The 17,897-nt window shown below is 39.8% G+C and overlaps 2 protein-coding genes across 6 annotated transcripts in view; one reads left to right on the plus strand and one right to left on the minus strand.

The window, feature by feature from the left end:
• Positions 1-5,308, plus strand: part of LOC117252555 (protein prune homolog 2-like) — a 57,080-nt gene extending 51,772 nt beyond the window's left edge. For all 4 annotated transcript variants that reach the window (XM_033619570.2, XM_033619572.2, XM_033619571.2 and 1 more), the window contains 2 exons: positions 1,305-1,337; positions 3,312-5,308. In XM_033619570.2, the coding sequence (XP_033475461.1) occupies positions 1,305-1,337; positions 3,312-3,342 (64 nt within the window). In that variant the 3' untranslated portion in view covers positions 3,343-5,308. The remainder of the gene's footprint in view (positions 1-1,304; positions 1,338-3,311) is intronic.
• Positions 4,622-13,051, minus strand: LOC117252556 (beta-1,3-galactosyl-O-glycosyl-glycoprotein beta-1,6-N-acetylglucosaminyltransferase-like). 2 transcript variants are annotated; one of them, XM_033619578.2, is made up of 6 exons: positions 10,648-13,051; positions 9,690-9,768; positions 8,249-8,919; positions 8,057-8,150; positions 6,647-7,051; positions 4,622-6,505 (listed from the first exon to the last, which is right to left on the minus strand). In XM_033619578.2, exons 3-6 carry the CDS (start codon positions 8,551-8,553, stop codon positions 6,020-6,022), a joined length of 1,290 nt encoding a protein of 429 aa, XP_033475469.1. In that variant the 5' UTR covers positions 8,554-8,919; positions 9,690-9,768; positions 10,648-13,051; the 3' UTR covers positions 4,622-6,019. The 2 variants fall into 2 exon arrangements, with proteins under 2 accessions (XP_033475469.1, XP_033475470.1); XM_033619579.2 differs by lacking the exon at positions 9,690-9,768.
• Positions 13,052-17,897: the final 4,846 nt, after the last annotated feature.

Raw genomic sequence — 17,897 nt, forward strand, 5'->3', positions numbered from 1 at the left:
GTTTTAAAATAGAACATGTGGGTTGTCATGTTAGGTTTTTTAAAAGACAACTCTTGCAAGTACGTTGAGGACTATATTCAGCACCAGCTTCACACAACAACATTAAGCAGTAGGCTAACTTAACTGGAGACCATTGACAAACTGAGACCTCCCACTTTAGATCCATTTCCTGTATCTGTGTCTCATGGGTTTCACCTCTGCCATGCCCCTTTAGGAGACTAGCGGTGGTCCTGAGTCCATTCATTCCAGTGGGAAAAATGAACATGAGCGCCGAATATTACCATTTCCTTCACTCCATAGCCACTGAAAAAAAAATACTAGACCCATTTTTCATAAGCCCCAACCCTTCTAGACATTATGACATGGAAATGACTTTTTTCTGGTGAGATGGCAACAACTGACGTGATCTTACACCCTAGCAGATAAAAACGAGCAGCAAAATAACAAACAAACATTAAATTTGTACTGTACATAGTGTTGTATTGTTTTGAATCTGATTTCATCCATCCACACAATGTTTGCTTCACTTTCAAACGAGGTGGGGACATGCAGGGAGAGACAACCACGGCCACTTAGGAGACCGTAACCAAACTATTTCATACCATTGGCACAGCTTTTAATGTTTTATCTTCTGTTATAGAGTATCTTTGACTTAACCATGACAAGCTATGCCTGGACACACAAGCCATGTGACCCTTGAGTTCTGATGCGTGATGATGTAGGTTGTCACCCATACCTTAAATTACACCACAGGCTACACTTGCAGAAGCCCAGGTAGAGGATGCGAGTGAGAAAGAGCGAGAAATATAAACATTTGAACAAATAACCAATACTGTTGCTTTTTTCTGGTGAGGAAATTTTCTGTGGAAGAGAAAATACCATTGAAATATTATGCCATTTTATGTTTTATGATTTTTATGCTTACTTTTATGATTGCTCTAAGGGTTCATGTCTTGAGTCTGAAAACTAGAGACTGACCTTTTGACTCAGTGCTTGTAAAAAAGTGTTTAAAGTGTGTGAGGGTAAAATGTTGGCTTTGTTGACTGGTTTATTGTTGGAGAACTTTTGCTCCCTGTGCATCGCAGTGCATCTGTGGCTCACTCCTTTGATCCTGAAAAACTCCCACCTTAGAGCACTGATGCTTGATTTCCTTTCCTTCCACTCACCTTCCTGTGGCAGTGTGGATACAGGCTACTAATCCCCAGCAACTGCATGTGTACTGACTATATGGTCCCCACCTGTCGCTTATTAACCTCCCTCGCTAACCTTTGCTCTCTCTGCCTTCCAACCCAATGCTAAACCAGACTGGATACAGAACTGCAAGACGCAGCAGCTAAGTAAGTAGTGGGCCGTTCTTCTCTGTCAGCGAGAGAGAGAATGATTTCTGAATATTGTGATGAACAGGAAAGAAATGCCCAAATAGAGCGAGTTTACACATCAGCTGCTGTGCCAGATTTTTTAATATTAATATAACTTGGTCCAGTGGTATTATGCCATGTTACAGTCCCTGTGAACTGTGTGTCTCTTTTTAGCTCTGCATCTTTTGATCACAGAATAACCAGACTAGCCTTATATGTAGTCAGCTAACTGCTTCTAAACTTGCCTAGGTGTCACTTATAAAGCTCTGATTAGCCAAGACATGGATGAGACATACAGGCACTGATTTGCGAGAGAAACACAATAGAAAATCTTCTCATGCTTAATGTATATTTTACATTACATCAACGGATTGAACTTTAGATATTTCACTGCTAATTTACTTGCAGTGAAACAATAAACAGTTCTGACTGACTGACTGAACTCTTTCATGCTGGTCCGCCTGCCTAGCATTTCATTGGAGACAATGCTTGTGACAATGTTTCCATGACCAACAAAGGCTGTGGTAGTAATTAAATGCTGGGCTCAGGTAACAACAACTATTACGAAGCCATGGTGCCTGCTGCAGTGAATAAATCTGTTTTTACGAACAAGGAATAAAAAATAATTGATGGAGACAGTAGAATGATGACATAATCATGTATCCAACCTGCTGCAGAGCTAACTCATCAGTCAGAGTAAACCATCTTTAAAAATGCCAAAGTGAATACATTCTTTACATCTAAGTGCTGATCAAATGCTGATTTACACTGTTGCAGTTAACAGAAAAACATAATATGCGTGTAGTTAGAATGTCAGTATGCATATCTAATGTCCAATTTCAGTTACAGTTATAAAATATGTGCCTTTGCAACAGTCCTAGTTTAGCTTTTATAGCAGCACAGTTGCCAGCAGAAAATGTTGGCAATGTCAGTTTTTGTAAACCACGAATGTGTTACATTTGCACATTTCATTGGTATCATATCAGTGTTTCTAAAGTGACGTTGTAAGTATATAAGCTGACTTTGTTGTTATACTGTGTGTTAGAGGTGGATGATTGAGAGACCCTCAGACCATACCCCTGCCATACTGCAGACTGCTTCAAACCACTGTTAGAGACTAACAACTAACTAACAACAAAACCAACTGTTCTTTAGTCATCACTGAGTTTCCAGCAGCTTTTAGCCAGCAAACATGGGTGTTTTGTAGCGATCTGTTGCTGTTTTTCCACCAAAGATAGAGCGCCATGAAAAATGTTTTTTTACTGAGACATCCCTGCTTTTCCTGTGTGGATTGTGCCCCCAAAACTGGGTATTTAAGCCAAAACATTATCTTCTCATAACCATTACCAAGTGATTTTTGTGCCAAACCTAACCACGTTAACAGCAGTGTTGTTTAAATGTAAATTTTTAATATATCCACTACATCAGTGGTTCCCACCTGGTCCAGCCACGGGGTCCAGATTTCTCCTTAGTCATTGGTTTGAGGTCCACACAGTTTAAAATATTCAGCATCATACTTGTGTTTGGCCATGTCATCGAGCTAGTTTGCTTTCTCTGTGTAGTAGTTGTCCATGGAGTCACTCCATCTACAGCAGGAAATGGGACTTTAACATAAAGCTCTGTGCTGGAAATTCACTGTGCTTAAAAATTAAATTATTTTTTTACAAACTTGACACGTTTGCGAGTCACTTGCAGTCCATTCAGAATGGCCCCGCAACCCACTTTTGGACCGTGACCCACCAGTTGGGAAACACTGCACTACTTTATAATGTACAAATGTAACTTGTCAGTGGTTTGCAGAAAGTCCCCATTTTTTTAGATTGCTTGCAGAGGTATGTAGTTCATGATCTGACCACTGTTTTTATTGGCAGTCCCTCTGCTGTAAATGTTTAATTCTAATGCCTCACTGACAAAGATGTACTACAATTCTTCCTCATCTTCTCTCCCTCTCAGAGCTGACAGGAAGGGGAGCTCCTTTGTCTGACAGTTTCAAGATACCTGGCTGCTACCTACCTTCTCCCTGCATTATGCTGTGCTCTACCACAGCATATCTGAATATAAGCCAGCCTGCAGCATGATGTGTACGGCATGTAGTTGTTACACCAACAACTAGCAATGGGTTAGAAAGGAAGATGCTGTGGTACAAAACATCAGGCAGTTGCTTGTTCATTGAGGAAAATACTAACCTGAGGGTGCTGAACATAATACTGTATTTACAGTGCAGAGACTGTCACTGTGCCGAAGGGAAGATACTTTATCCTGTATTACTGTACCTTACACAGCACTTGATTGTGTCCCCCATACTGTAGCGATTGTTTTCTTTGACTTAATCTTTAATTTGAACAATACTTTGATTCCCATGTGATTCACTGTGGAGGAATTACTAACCGGCTTTGTCACATTCATGTATTAATCTGTCCTGTCAGCTGTCACCTGTACTTTTTGTAGCCCATCTTCATAATGAAAAGTGGGGATTCTCTGAAGCTGTGGCGAGGCTCATGACACTTACAGCTAATAACCAAACACATGCAAACATAAATTGTATTACAGACCATCTGCTCGCACATAAACATTTGTGTTGCCTTGGTAATTGGGATGTGACTGTAATGTAGCTCTGTCAATAGTCTGTAATGTTAAGGGACACTCTATTTAGACTGTAATATTAGGTAGTCAACAGTTTACAATAATATGATTCACACGACAAAATCTTTGTACTGTACCTGTGTGTTCAGTTTTAATGACATGAAACAGAATGGCTGAGCCGAGGTTTTTGAATAGTTACCGAGGGCGGAGGTGGCTCTTGTCACAGTGGGTTTTTACATGATGTCACCATCTCACTCAGCACCTCATACAATCTTTAAAAGGCTTTCATCTAATAATACTGTGTGTCACTGTGAGAAAAACTTGCAACATCATAGCATAAAGGTAGCAAAACAGCAGTTATCTACAACGGCCCTGAGAGCTCAGCACACTTTCAGCTGAAGAGAACAGCATGAATTTGACAACGTATGAGCAGCAAGCTGAGAAAACACAAGCGAATACAGAAACACGCTGCAAATTTCAGCAACGTTTTCTGTCCTTGATTGTGTTTTACCATTTCTGTATGTGTGTTCTTAAGTTGTGATGCGTTAAGTTTTGAGGGCCAGCGTAGTGATGAGTAGCTGCAGTAATGTGTTGCATGCTTTCAGTTGCAACAGTTTGAGATGACTCTGATCTGATTACTCACTCGAAGCATAACTGTGTAATTTTAGCCATGGTTTATCGTGTGTGTGTGTGTGTGTGTGTGTGTGAGAGAGAGAGAGAGAGAGAGAGAGAGATTGTTAGGAGTGATGAGGAAATTCTAAATGTTGAATGATGGTTAAAGAGGTAGAGTATGGGGAGCGCAACCCAATCGCCAGAATCAATGTTGGCATCGTACATTTTGTACATTTCTACATACCACAGATACGTTATATTTGTATGTTTCATATGTGTGTATTTACATTTTAAGTATTAAATTCTATGTTGTGACAATGTTCTGGTTAGGTGTGATTAGGTTAGGCTCAAAAAACACCTGGTTCAGGTTCGGAAAACATTGTGTTTCCGCTTAAAATACCCGGTTTGGTCACTGCAAGCCGCTCATTTACATGTTATCTAAATTACATTATTGAAATGATATATTTATGAAATGTACAAATGCAATGTCTCTGCAGTTTGCAGAAATGTATAATACCAACATTTTATTCTGGTAACTGGGCTGAGATAGTGCCTACTGTTCAGATTGAGATGTGTACCTTTATTTGCCTTTTCTTACATTTGTATACATTTGTTTGTCGCTTGCAAGGTATTCATTTGTTGTAAAATATGTCCAATGTTTTACTTCATTAAAGATGTGTTCCTCCTCAACAGTCTTTACAAAAAGAATACTATACACCACAATAAACACATTGCTCATTGCATAATAATCAAAAGTACCCTGTCTGCGCAGACTTTTTTGTTTTATAACACTGAATCACAGTGACACCTATATATGTAATGTCAAAATTAATACAGATTAATACCATATAAAAGCACAGGGTCAACTGCTAGAATCTTTTTGCAGCAGCAATTTGTCCACAGTCTATGTAGAACAGTTTATATCAGCTTAAAACTTTGGACAGTGGACAGGCACTCGCTACTGGCCTGTAATGTTACTCCAGTGGTAGCAATTTACTGCTGCTCATCTGTCCATGTTATTCTTTCCTCCTCTTAACTCGGTGCTGCTGGCATACTGTTATTATTGTTATCACTGCTGCTAATCTTAGAAACACTTTGCAGCATCAGCAGGTCTTTCTTTTTTATTCCTTCTGTGTTTTTTTTCCCAGCATGACAGGTGGGGGCCTTTCCGCCTGCAAGGCGGGCCGGCCCATCTGGCATTTGCCAGAATTGCCAGATGGCCAGTCCTAGCCTGGCTCAGGCTCTGTCACGCTGCATGGTGACTGTAAGTGAGGGGCAGTTTTTGCCATACAATGTTGTTTTGAAGTCATTCCTACATAAAGACACATTGCAAATGTAAACAATTTTAAATATAAACATCATTTAATTACCTGTAACAAAAGATGGTTCCAATAGCTCTCATAGTTGTAAGACAGTCAAATTTGGCTTTGAGTCATTCTTTGTTGCCAGAGGAATGACCAACACACCTAATGTAACTCAGCGAGTGCTTTCTGTCTCAGATACTTCTCCAAGCAGTAGATAGCAATGGGATCTATGTCTGTGTCAAACTTATTGGCAAAGAGGTGATGCTGATTAAGCATCCACTGCAGGTCTCCAGCACCATACACACAAATTGCCCGCACATGTGTGCCGTGACATTCTGGATACACAGCCTGCATTGAACCCAGTGGACCCTCATGCCACTGCCACTTCACCAGCCGTGCAATTGCGTTGATGTCTGTCATGTCATACTTGGGGTTGGGCCACAGTGATCCAGGTACGCCAGGCATTCGCTGAATGGTCGCCCAGAGAAACTCATCAGGACTGTAGGTGTCTTTGGCCCACTCGATCAGTGCTTGTATTCGGTTGTCCTCCAGTACGCTTCGGATGTAGCCTCGGTTAACCACAATGTAGGCATTTCCTGACACAATGGGCAGGTTGAAGGGGGGTGGCATCTTCGCCCTTCCTGCTGCCTGAGACGGTTGAAATAGTGAATTAATATGATGGTGATGGTCATTAAAGTCAATCTAAACACAAAGTTACAACCATAAAGTTAAAGTGCAAAATATCAATATAGTCAGGTGACACATCATAAAAATCTCCAAAACAATTACCTGGATTTGCCCATCAACTATCTGGTGAGCATTGGACACCCTCCACTTCTTTTCTGGAGGCATTTTTTCTGACTCCAAGCTGTTACTGCCCTTCAATGAACGCAGCGCCTGTACTATCTCCAAGTTGGTTTTCAGTGGGAAATCTTGGCCACAAAGGTTGATGAAGTACTTCCATCTGGTTGAGGCGTTATAGAGGTCAGTCATACAGTTGAGATCAGCCTGCACTCGTGGCCAGGCAGCATAGACTACATTCACAGCCTGGCTGACCATGAAGACATTGGGGAAGCAGGAAGTAATGCCTCTGATGGCAGAGACAACCGAAGGCTCTGATTTATTGTCCATGTGGACGCAGTAGATATTTTGAGGGGCGTAGATGGCTCGCAGCAGTCGCTCAAAGTTCTGCACCTAGAGTACATAAAAAAAATTAAGTTTACGTGTATGTTTCATAGATCTGTCATTTTTCATGTCTAGTAGGGATGTTTCAAGAACTGGTATTTCAGTACCAAGTTGATGCCAAAATTGTAAAAATGTGATGGTACTTGTTTTTCTGCAGTACCATAGGTACCAGGGATGCAATTCTTCTGGACCTGATGGGACAGTATATATGCTTGCTAGTGTTCTAGTATGCCAAGGGAAGTAGAGGAACGCCTGCCAGCACAGAAGAACAATAACACATGGAGGCTGCAGCTGCAGAGACACCCCCACCTCGACTTATCTGAGGCCAGTGTGTTTTTTAAATTCTTTGCAACTGGAGCACTGCATATTTACACTAGTGTGACAAGGCACTGAGCATCTATTCTGCACTGAGCACTGCGCATCCGGCATTTTTTTCTGGTCACAGAGAGTGGAAAAATGGTCAGCAAAACTTCAGTCAGGAAGACAAGACTTTTCATGCTCAGGCTCTAAGTTTCTTTCTGACCCTGCCATTCACTCCTTGCATGTATGCTCATTCACTATCTCCAGGTGTCATTGTCTGGGTAGGTCAGCTGAGTCATCAGCTGATTCACAATCAATCAGTAGCACTGCTCATCATTTTAAATATGGTTCTTTCTTGCTGCAGTCGTGGGCACCCCCCACCTCCTGGTCTTAATTGATTCATCCGCCTTGCTGCCACTCAGATGCCCCTAGATCACAAAATATTTCCCTCTAGTGTCCAAGCGCCAAAGAATCATCTGTTAATCTGTACACTCATATTCTGTATTAAATACTATCTTAACTTCATTCGTCTGTCTCTCCTGACTGAAATGCATGTCTGGTATCGTGACATGCCTTGTCCTTAGTATGGGGCAGGCTCCAAAAATATTAGATTCCTTGCAAGAGGTAAACTGAACTCCGTATCTTAAATCAGTGGAGTGACCCTTTAATCATGGATTGTTTAAAAATTAAATCACTGCTTTAGACTTTGCATACCTTATGATGCACAACCATGGAGTAAGCCAAAGGGAATTCCTCTTCTTCCTGGCTTAACGGAAAAGTCAGGTATTTCCTGCTTGACTTGAAATTCCTGTAAATACACAACATTGAACTTTTTTTTTCCATATCCAATGCATTGAAACAATATTCTTCAGTTATTCAATTGCTGAAACCTTTAGAGGAACACACCCGCAGTCTTTGGTTGCATGGATATAATACTCATCGGGGATCTGAACACTCTTCTTGAAGTCTTTAGTGATGGTCAGTAACTTGGCCTGCTCCACTGCCTCCATGTCTCCCTGCAGGATTGCTGAACAGTCGCACACGCTCTCTGGACTGCCATCAGCATCTTCATACTCCAACCAGCTGTACCTGAGAATGTAGGTCGGGTGCCAGCCTATTTTGGGGTGACTGAGCATGGAAATCATCCATAGTGATGCCAGTACAGCAGTGAGCTTCAGCAGCAGCAGACATCTTTGTTTCAGTCGCTTCATTGTTTGAGTGGATGACCTCAACTAAGACACTTTTACAGTGTGCGCTCTGTATATAGTCCAGCTGCACTTAGTCTTTATAGCTCTTTCATATAGTCAGTGATTTATTATGTGCTGTCTATGTGTCTAAAATCATTACCTGAATCGTTATTATAGGCTACATGCACTACTGAGCTGTTTTGTCTCTAAAATTACTTATGAGTTCGATAACAATGTCCGATGGATGCTTTGGTAGGTGATTTTCTAGATATTCCTTAATGCTGTGATTTTCTGAACATCAGCATGGCTGTATATTATATTTATGGATGTGCAGATAAGTTCCTCTTGTTATGGATCCAGGCAGATTAGTCAGTCCACATGTTGTTGTCCCTGGAAACAAGATAAGAAACGTGTTGTGGACAAATCAGTTCTTTCACCAAACAGGATTTTTTGAAGTATGAAATGTAAAGCTGATAATAAAGCAAAGTTTGTGTATCCACGTAGATATCTTTAAGAGGAAAAAAAGATGGAGTTTTGGAGTTGGAGTTAAGATATTCAAAAATCAAAGTTTACCTTTCAGCCCTCTAAAGTTTAAGTAAAAATGTTTTAAAATTCTACTTTTGTGTTTAGTCAAGCAGATTTTTAAACAAGGAAAGGCTGTTGAGGAGGAGTACATCTTTAATAGATAAACCTTTGACTTCTGGCAAGGTACTGGCAATTACATCATTCTTTTTTAATAGTTTCCAGGAAGATTTTTTTACATGTGTGCTAAATAAAAATACCAAATGAGGTGTCCTCACATGCACGACATAGCGAACCCAACCCAACTCTCCACATGGACACACATTTACAGTTCTGAATATCCCAATAGGGTCTAGCCAGGGGTCAAATTACACATGGAAACAAAACAATATTTAAAGTTGTCTTCAGAAATCAGTTGGAACTGTTCGATACAACTAAGGCAGTCTTTATTTTGCCCTAGACCCATTTGGATAAGTAAAGCAGATGAAACAGGAATTTCTGCTTTCTAAAATGGTCTGTCAAGCACCGGCACTCAAAAATTAGGTAATACTGAGGTTCGATGTCCAGTCCTATTTACTTCTTAATGACAAACACACATTTGTTTGCCTAACTAACGTCAATTCATCGCTATTACTTACTTGTGTCACTCCCCCGTAGCCTCCACACTGGAGTGCCGCGCGTAAAGTGCGCACGCCTGGTATTCAATCAGAGGAGTCGCTGATAAAAGGCACAACAGTTTTGGCTTTAAAAAATATTGTCGGAATTTTCAAATAAGGTTAGACAGTCCAGGGAAAACCCTGAAGGCTTCGGTGTAGAGGGCTTTGCTATTCTGACATCATTCCTGAAACAAAATCTTGAAGCACTGCTGGCTGGGCTTGTTCTTCCAGATTCAGTAAATTCCACTCCACAGTGATGTAAAAGACCATCTGACCATACTGTACTTTACATTCTCCTTAATTCTTAATTCAGTTCTACATTGACTGCGGTTACTAATGACTGAGACGATTGGATAGCTGTCCTTCCCACCTGGATCAGTCAGACTGAGCCACGATTTAATTTCATCCAGTGTCCGTAACCAGCCTCACATTTTGGAGTAGCCTATTTTAAATCAATTGTAATCGTGCATCTTAAATCCCACTCAATGCAGAGTACATCAGAAACTGGGCAACTGAGACTCCAAGTCAAGGAAAAGAAGTGATCTTTACTTTATTTTGTCATTTTCAGATTTCCTCTTGATGGAGCAATGTCTCACCAGCATTTTAAAGTTATAACAATTTGTTTTCATCCCTAAAACTGTATTTTTTGTGCTCAGTCAAATAGATTTTAAAACAAATTGTTTAACTTAACACTACTGATTTTACTCGTATTTTTTGTTACTCGTGTTGTTTTTATCTGTTTTATTTTATTTTTTCCCCCATTTCTATTATCTCCTCTATAAGGTGACGGGGACTACCTTAACAAACTAAGCTGATGTTTTCAGTGACTTTGTATAGACTGAACCATTGTAACATTATTAGGCAAAAAAAATCTAGCAATCAAAAGTCACAATTACATCTTTTGTTTACGTAAATCACAGAATATTTCAATGTTTCCTACCTTTACTTTACAAGCAGCAGGTCCCGTACGAGTCTCTCTCTCTCTCTGTAAACCTGCTGGGTGCAGCTGCTCTGGTCTGTCCATGTGTAAACACCTGGGGCACAATTGCCTATAACAGTGAGACTTCCTGTCAGACGTTTTTTTTTTTTTTTTTTTTTTTCAAATTTAGTCTTTTACCCCATATTATAAGTTAAAAAACCCCACCAGAAACAGTGAAAGATGTCCTCCTTTTTTCAATAGTGCTCTGGGTATAGTTTGAAATGATCATGAATGATGTTCAGCTCCCAAAAATTACATAACCCTCCTGACAGACGGAGCTCATTTCAAAGCCTTTAAAGTGTTTGCAGATTAGACCACTGTGGTGCTGGTTTGCTGCAGGCTTGGCACTGGGGATTTAAGCCTTCAATTTTTAGCTTCAGTTTTATGCTTTTATTCTGAGTTTTTTAGACCATCTAAATGAATACAATTATTACTTTCACCTTATTTTGATGACATCTATGAACACAGTTATAAAAAACTGATGTATTTCAAGTGATGATCTACTAGCTTATACTAACATTTAAAATAGCACAGCATCCCAGCAGCTTGAGTTTTGAGAAACAACCTCTCTGCTGAAGCTTTGGACTTGAACACAGTTCAGTGGGGCAATGACACAGGTCTTCAAAGACCAGTATGAATGCACTCGTTATTAAAAGAGAAGCAGTACCACCAACCATGCAAATACAAAAGGTTACGGTGATTGTTGCTTTATCATTTTTTTCTTCCCCTTCTTTCTTATCATATGAGGAAGCTGTGAAGATAGAATAAATGAAAACTGATAGGAAGTATGGTTTGTAACCTTTTAATTCAGAGGAAAACATAAAGACATGTCTGAAGTTACTGTGAAATTCTCATGTTTAAAAAACATTTGGAGCACTGACATTCATTTTCCATAACTGCTCATCCTGTTGGGGGTCACAGGGGTGCTGGAGCCTATCCCAGCTGACACTGGGCGAGAGGCGGGGTTCACCCTGTACAGGTTGCCAGACTATCACAGGGCTGACACATAGAGACAGACAACCATTCACACCTACGGCCAATTTAGAGTCACCAGTTAACCTAACCTGCATGTCTTAGGACTGTGGGAGGAAGCCAGAGTACCCAGAGGAAACCCACGCTGATCACGGGGGAGAACATGCAAAGTCTGCACAGAAGGGCTCCCCAAAACCGGCTCCAAACCAGGAACCCTCTTGCTGTGGAAAATATCAACTTTATGGAAGCCAATGAGACTTTAAACCTTTATCGGTGAAGTTTATAGATTATAAATGATGGTTAAAGATACTAGTCATGCATACCTGAAGTCCTTAATTAATTATACCACTAAAATGTTGGTGCAACTTATCAAAATGATGGAGTTAAATGCAACTATAATGCTGTCTTAGTCTTAAAAAAATGTTTTGTTGTGAATTTAGTGATGGATTCTAATTTGAAATATATAGGCTTTTGTTTTCTACCAAAACATTTTTTGTGATGGTCAGGGTGTTAGGTTTTAAGTTTTGGTGTTTGGATCCCAAAATTGCAGAGACAGAGGCAAGGACAGATCTGGGGTTGTTTATTGAAAGAATACTGTCTCAAAGGAAAAAGGCAAGAGGCTGGAGATGGTGGCTGAGGGCTGACTGGCGTTGCAGGTGAGGTGGCACCAGAAAAATAGCAGCACTGGAGACTGAAGGCGAGGCACACTGGAAAACTATAAACAGAAAAAACTCAGGTCAGTCCATACTCTAAATAACGAAAACTCAAAGAAGCTCACATAAGTCACAAGACACTGTGATGACCAAGGGAATCATCAGGGACAGACTGCAGTGGGATAATCTGGCACAGGAGTGGTGTCTTCACCACACTTTTATGGCAGGAGTGATTACTGATGAGCACCAGGTGTACCTCGTAATGAAGGCCCTGCTCAGCCAGCCACATCCTCAGCTGCCCACACACTGCCAGGGAGAAAAAACAGAAAGGAGGGGAAAAAGAAAACACAGAACAACCCCAAACACAAAATCAAACACCAAAACAAACATCACCATGACACAGGGGGCACTTGGCTGAAAAGATATTTTAAAGGGGGTTAGTATTGAAAAAAGTTTGAGAACAACTGATCTAGACAGTCGACTGCTGATTAATTACTAACTATCAAATTATTACTGTGTCACTGAAAATGTGTAAGGATCAGGAGACTGTGTGAACCACAGTTAAAATACAAGTAAAGGTCCAGTGTGTAGGGTTGAGGGGCATCTATTGGCAGAAATGGTATATGAGATTCATAACTATCTTTTTATTAGTCTATAATCGCCTGAAAATAAAAATTGTTGTGTCTTTATTATCTTTAAATGAGCTGTTTATATAGACATACAAAGTGGGTCCTCTTTTGTGAAGTCTGCCATGTTTTTTGTTTGTTGGTTTTTTTAATTACTAGATGATTTACAGTTAAAAAATTATCATTAAATAGCAAAAGTGCAGACAAGAGGTGCAAAGATAAAAAGATTATTTAAAATGATTTAAAACTGAGTTTAAAAGTAAGATTGTAGTCATTACAGTGTGAAAAAGGAATGTTTTTATCTTTGACTTAAAGTGGTCATAGTCGAGGCTTGTCTAACATCATCTGGGAGGTTATTCCAGGTTTGTGCTGCATAACAAAACGCTGCTTTGCCATGTTTTGTTTTGACTCTTGGGACGGTCAGTAGGCCTACCCCAGATGTCCTCAGGGTCCTCAAAGGTTCATGTGTCACAAGCATGTCAGAGATATATGTGGGCGCTGAGCCACAGAGTGATTTATGCACAAGCAGCAAGATTTTAAAATCAATTCCAGTGTAGAGAACTCCAGTAATGTCATATTTCCTAGTTTTTATCAGGACTCTAGCAGCAGCATTCTGAACGAGCTGAAGTTGCCAAACAGCATGTTTTAAAAGTCTTACAAACAGACCATTGTAGTAATCTAATCTACTGGAAATAATGGCGTGAGTAAGCCTTTAAAGGTCATGCTTTGATATTGCTCCTCTCACTCTAGCAATGTTTTTAAATGGTAGCAGGCAGATGACATTACAGATGTGATGTGGCTGTGGAAATTTAAATCTGAGTCCAGGATAACACCAAAGTTTCTTGTGTGGCTCTTAGTTATAAGAGAGAGGGATTCGAGGTGAGAGCTGACACTCTGTCTTACTTTCTGTTGTCCAAAAACAATATGTCAGTCTTATCTCTGTTGAGTTGGAGAAAATTTTGACACATCCAATCATTGATTTTCTCAATACAGAGACACAGGCATTCTACAGGTCCATAATCACCTGGTGAAAGTGATATGTTAATTTGCATGTCATCTGCATAAATATGGTAGGCTATGCTATTATTTTGTATGATTTGGCCTAATGGAAGCATACAGAGATTAAACAAGAGGGGTCCCAAGATGGATCCCTGTGGGACCCCAAATGTCACAGCTATCTGCTCTGACTTACAGTTACCAATCGAGACAAAGTGCTTCCTGTCATAAAGATATGACTTGAACCATTTCAGGACAGTTCCAGACAGTCCGACTCAGTTTTCTAGTCTTTGTAACAAAATGGTCCACTGTGTCAAAAGCAGCACTTCAATCCAACTGCACTGAAATAGAGACTTTGCCTGAGCCTGTGTTCAGGCGATTACGAGTGCAGTCTCAGTGCAGTGATGGGCCCAAAAACCTGACTGAAAGTTATGAAAGCAATTGTTCAGCTTCAAAAAGTTAAGTTACTGAGTAGACAACATTTTAAATAACTTAACTATAAAATGGTAAGTTTGAAATAGGCCGGTAGTTGTTCAGTACAGTGGCATCAAGACTGCTCTTCTTCAGGAGAGGTTTGATGACTGCAGTTTTCAAAGCATCAACTTAAGAGTCAGTTGTTTTACCAGGCTGCTCAGCACAGTTTTAAGGAAGCTAGTGGGTAAAACATCAAGGCAGCAAGTGGAAGAACTGAGGCTGGAGACAGTTTCTTTCAGTGTTTTGTCATTGACGGACTTAAATTCTGTCATACCTAACAAGTTACTTTGGGAAGACTGCAGTGAAGGAACTTTATTCTCTGGCATTCAGGAGTTAATCGCACATCTGATGTCTTGAACTTTATTATTTAAAAGGCTCCAAACTCATTACATTTGCTGATAGAAACTAGTTGTGGAGATACTGGAAGGATTGGTTAAACTGTCTGCAGTAGCAAATAACATGCATGAGTTGTTACTGTTTTTGTTGATGATCTCAGAGAAAAATGATTGCCTTGCACTTCACAAGGTCAGATTATAAATGCGAAATTTTCTTTCTGGATTTCAAAATGAATGTGGAGCTTTGATTTTAGTTCTGCTTTTCTGGACCCTTACAGAATGAGTGTTTCTCCATGTTGCCTTTTGCTTATTATTGATCTATTCCACCTTAACTTAAGAGGAGCAATAGCATCAATGACATTTGCAATTTTAGAAGTGCAGGAGTTCTACAGATCATCAACATGATTTGAAATTGTGGCAGATTCAAATTCAATAGCTTCCATAAAAAGTGTTGTGGTGTTCTCATTAAAGTATCTTTTTTTAAACATCTGCTGATCCATGGGCATTATGGGGAGTTACTGACAGATCACAAAATACACAGAGATGATCTGATAGAGCAACATCAAGCCCAGTAACATTCGAAATGTCAACACCTTTAGTTAAGACAAGATTTAGCGTGTGCCCTGTATTATGGGTCAGCTCTGTCACAATGATCAAATGTGTCAAGTATGGCAGAAAGTCCTGTGGCATTTTTCTCACAGACATTATCCATGTGTACATTTGAATCACCTGTAATAACTACACAGTCAAATTCAGTACAAAATAATTGAAAGCATCTCAGTAAAATTATGAAGAAAATTTGGAGAGTACCTATTTACATGGTCTGCAAATCACTATGATACACGGAAATAACTTCATTTCCATTTTAAATGACACATATTCAAAAGATGAGAACTCACCAAATGATAGTTTCTTACAAAGAAATCTATCTCCTCTAGATCTAACACCCTTTTTTTCTGTCGTGCTTCAAACTCAAATCTAAATCATCACCCGTTGGTCTGAGCCGTCCCCTGCCATGGCTCTGTGTAAATGTCAATATCTGCAGTTTCTTCTGAGGAAAAAGCAGAAAATTGCAACCCAGAGATCTCAAAAGTTATCCTTGCAATGATTTAGTTGTGTTAGGAAACCTCACTAAATGTGTAGGAGTTTGTGACAGGAGGGAAAAATAGGAAAAATAAAAGCAAAGCAGAGAGCAAACAAGAGGAGCGTCTGCACCGTGGCAAAGCAGGAAGCTACTGAATGCTGCTCTCCAATGTGATTATAAGAGGCCTAATGCACAAGTTATGTTGACTGAATAATTCAAGAAAACATTTGCATAAAATTAGTATCAGACAACTACCTAAAATACTTGTCAGAACTATTGTGTAATCGTTATCTGCATGGTCTGACATCATGCATGGTAAATCTGACTTTTTTCATGCCAGTAACAGGCTGAGATTTTTATCTTCATTTCTCTGTAACTTGCCAGTTGAATGCTTGTTAAACCAGTTTTACCCCCTTTGGTGTTTCGACAGTTGTAGAGTTTAATCTTCCCATGATGTTGAATTCAGTGTCAGAAAAGTAATGTTGGCTAATGATTTAATAAACATGGGGTGGCCGTTCTTAAAGTAAGCAGTGAGGTGACAGTTTACAGATGATTTAATGAATGCCTATGATGAGTGTATATGCTGCATATTGGTGATGCCATACATTGTAGCCTACACAGGGAAACACACTTTCATTTATATGTCTGGTGTGGCTGTTCAGGGCTTGCTGTATGCTTTTGTATACTGCTTTAGATATAAAAGAGCAGAAAATATGCAGGAACACAGTCACTCACAATGAGTTCAAAAGGCTGAGGTGTGCCAACACTTTATCATGCCATGGTCATGTTTGTCTGCATAAATATACACATGTCAGGCAGTGACTGATACTGGCCTTTATGTGTGAGTGTACAGTAACTAAGGAAGAGACCAGCATAATTGCTGCCCAGGCAAATATGACCAAAGGTTGCACACGTTATATTTCAGGACCCATTTCCATTATTTGGACCTGCACTTGTATAGCACCTTTCTAGTCATCTGACCACTCAAAGCGCTATTTACACAAAGAGTCACATTTACACACACACTGGTGGCTGAGGCTAACATACAAGGTGCCACCTGCTACTCAGTTTTAAACACACTCACACACTGGTGGAACAGTCATCAGGAGCAAATTGGGGTTCAGTATCTTGCTCAAGGATACTTTGACATGGAAACTGGAGGAGCCAAGACTGAACAGCTGATCTTCCAATTCGTGGATGACCTGCTCTACCTCTGAGCCACAGCTGCTCACCTGCTGAGCCACTTGTAATCATATCATATGAAAATAAAAATGTGAAATGTAATTCTGCCATTAAGTTTTATCAACATTTTAACTGTCCTTCATACTCTGTATAAAGTCAAACAAGGTACTGAGAGACGATCTCACAAAGCAGGATTATGAAGTCAGTTGGATGACCGAGAAATCACAGTCATGTACCTAAAGTGGGCTCATGATACTCCAGCCCTGCCTAAATCATCTGATAAAGTAAAATAATTTCATGGCATTCAATCCACTTATTTAGGCTACCCATTTATTGCTGTTCTCCTGCTGATGCATTGAAACAGATTGAATAACAAAGGCAAAATAAGGTAAAAATTGGAATACTTATTCAAATTCATGTTTGCATGTTTGAGAATCTCTGTATTTCTTTTTTCTGATTTTTTTTATTTTATTTTTTTCAGGCTGAAATAATATAAAGTTTCAAATCTGATAATAAATACGATCTAATAGATATTGTTAAAACCTTAGTTTAAATTAGCCTGCGTTTAGGAAGGATTTTCAGCATTCTGATCAACTCATTTATATCACAGCTGGGTCAGACTAGTTAAAAGGGTACATCCAAGGTCCAGAGGGTTCAACTGGGCACACATTTACACTGAGGACCCATTAAAAACAATGCAGCCTAGGCCTAAATTAGACGATATGTCTGGGCCATAGGTTGGATGCTTGGGAAAGCATAGTCCTTATGTCGCCCTCTTGTGGCTGCAAACGCCAAAAAGAAGCAACTAACAAACGGGTGGGCTATCATCAAGTTGAAAACAATGGGTGACTACAATTAGGCAAATTATACACTTCCACCGACACAGAAA

Source organism: Epinephelus lanceolatus, chromosome 9, assembly GCF_041903045.1.
Source record: "Epinephelus lanceolatus isolate andai-2023 chromosome 9, ASM4190304v1, whole genome shotgun sequence".
Taxonomy (NCBI): Eukaryota; Metazoa; Chordata; class Actinopteri; order Perciformes; family Serranidae; genus Epinephelus; species Epinephelus lanceolatus.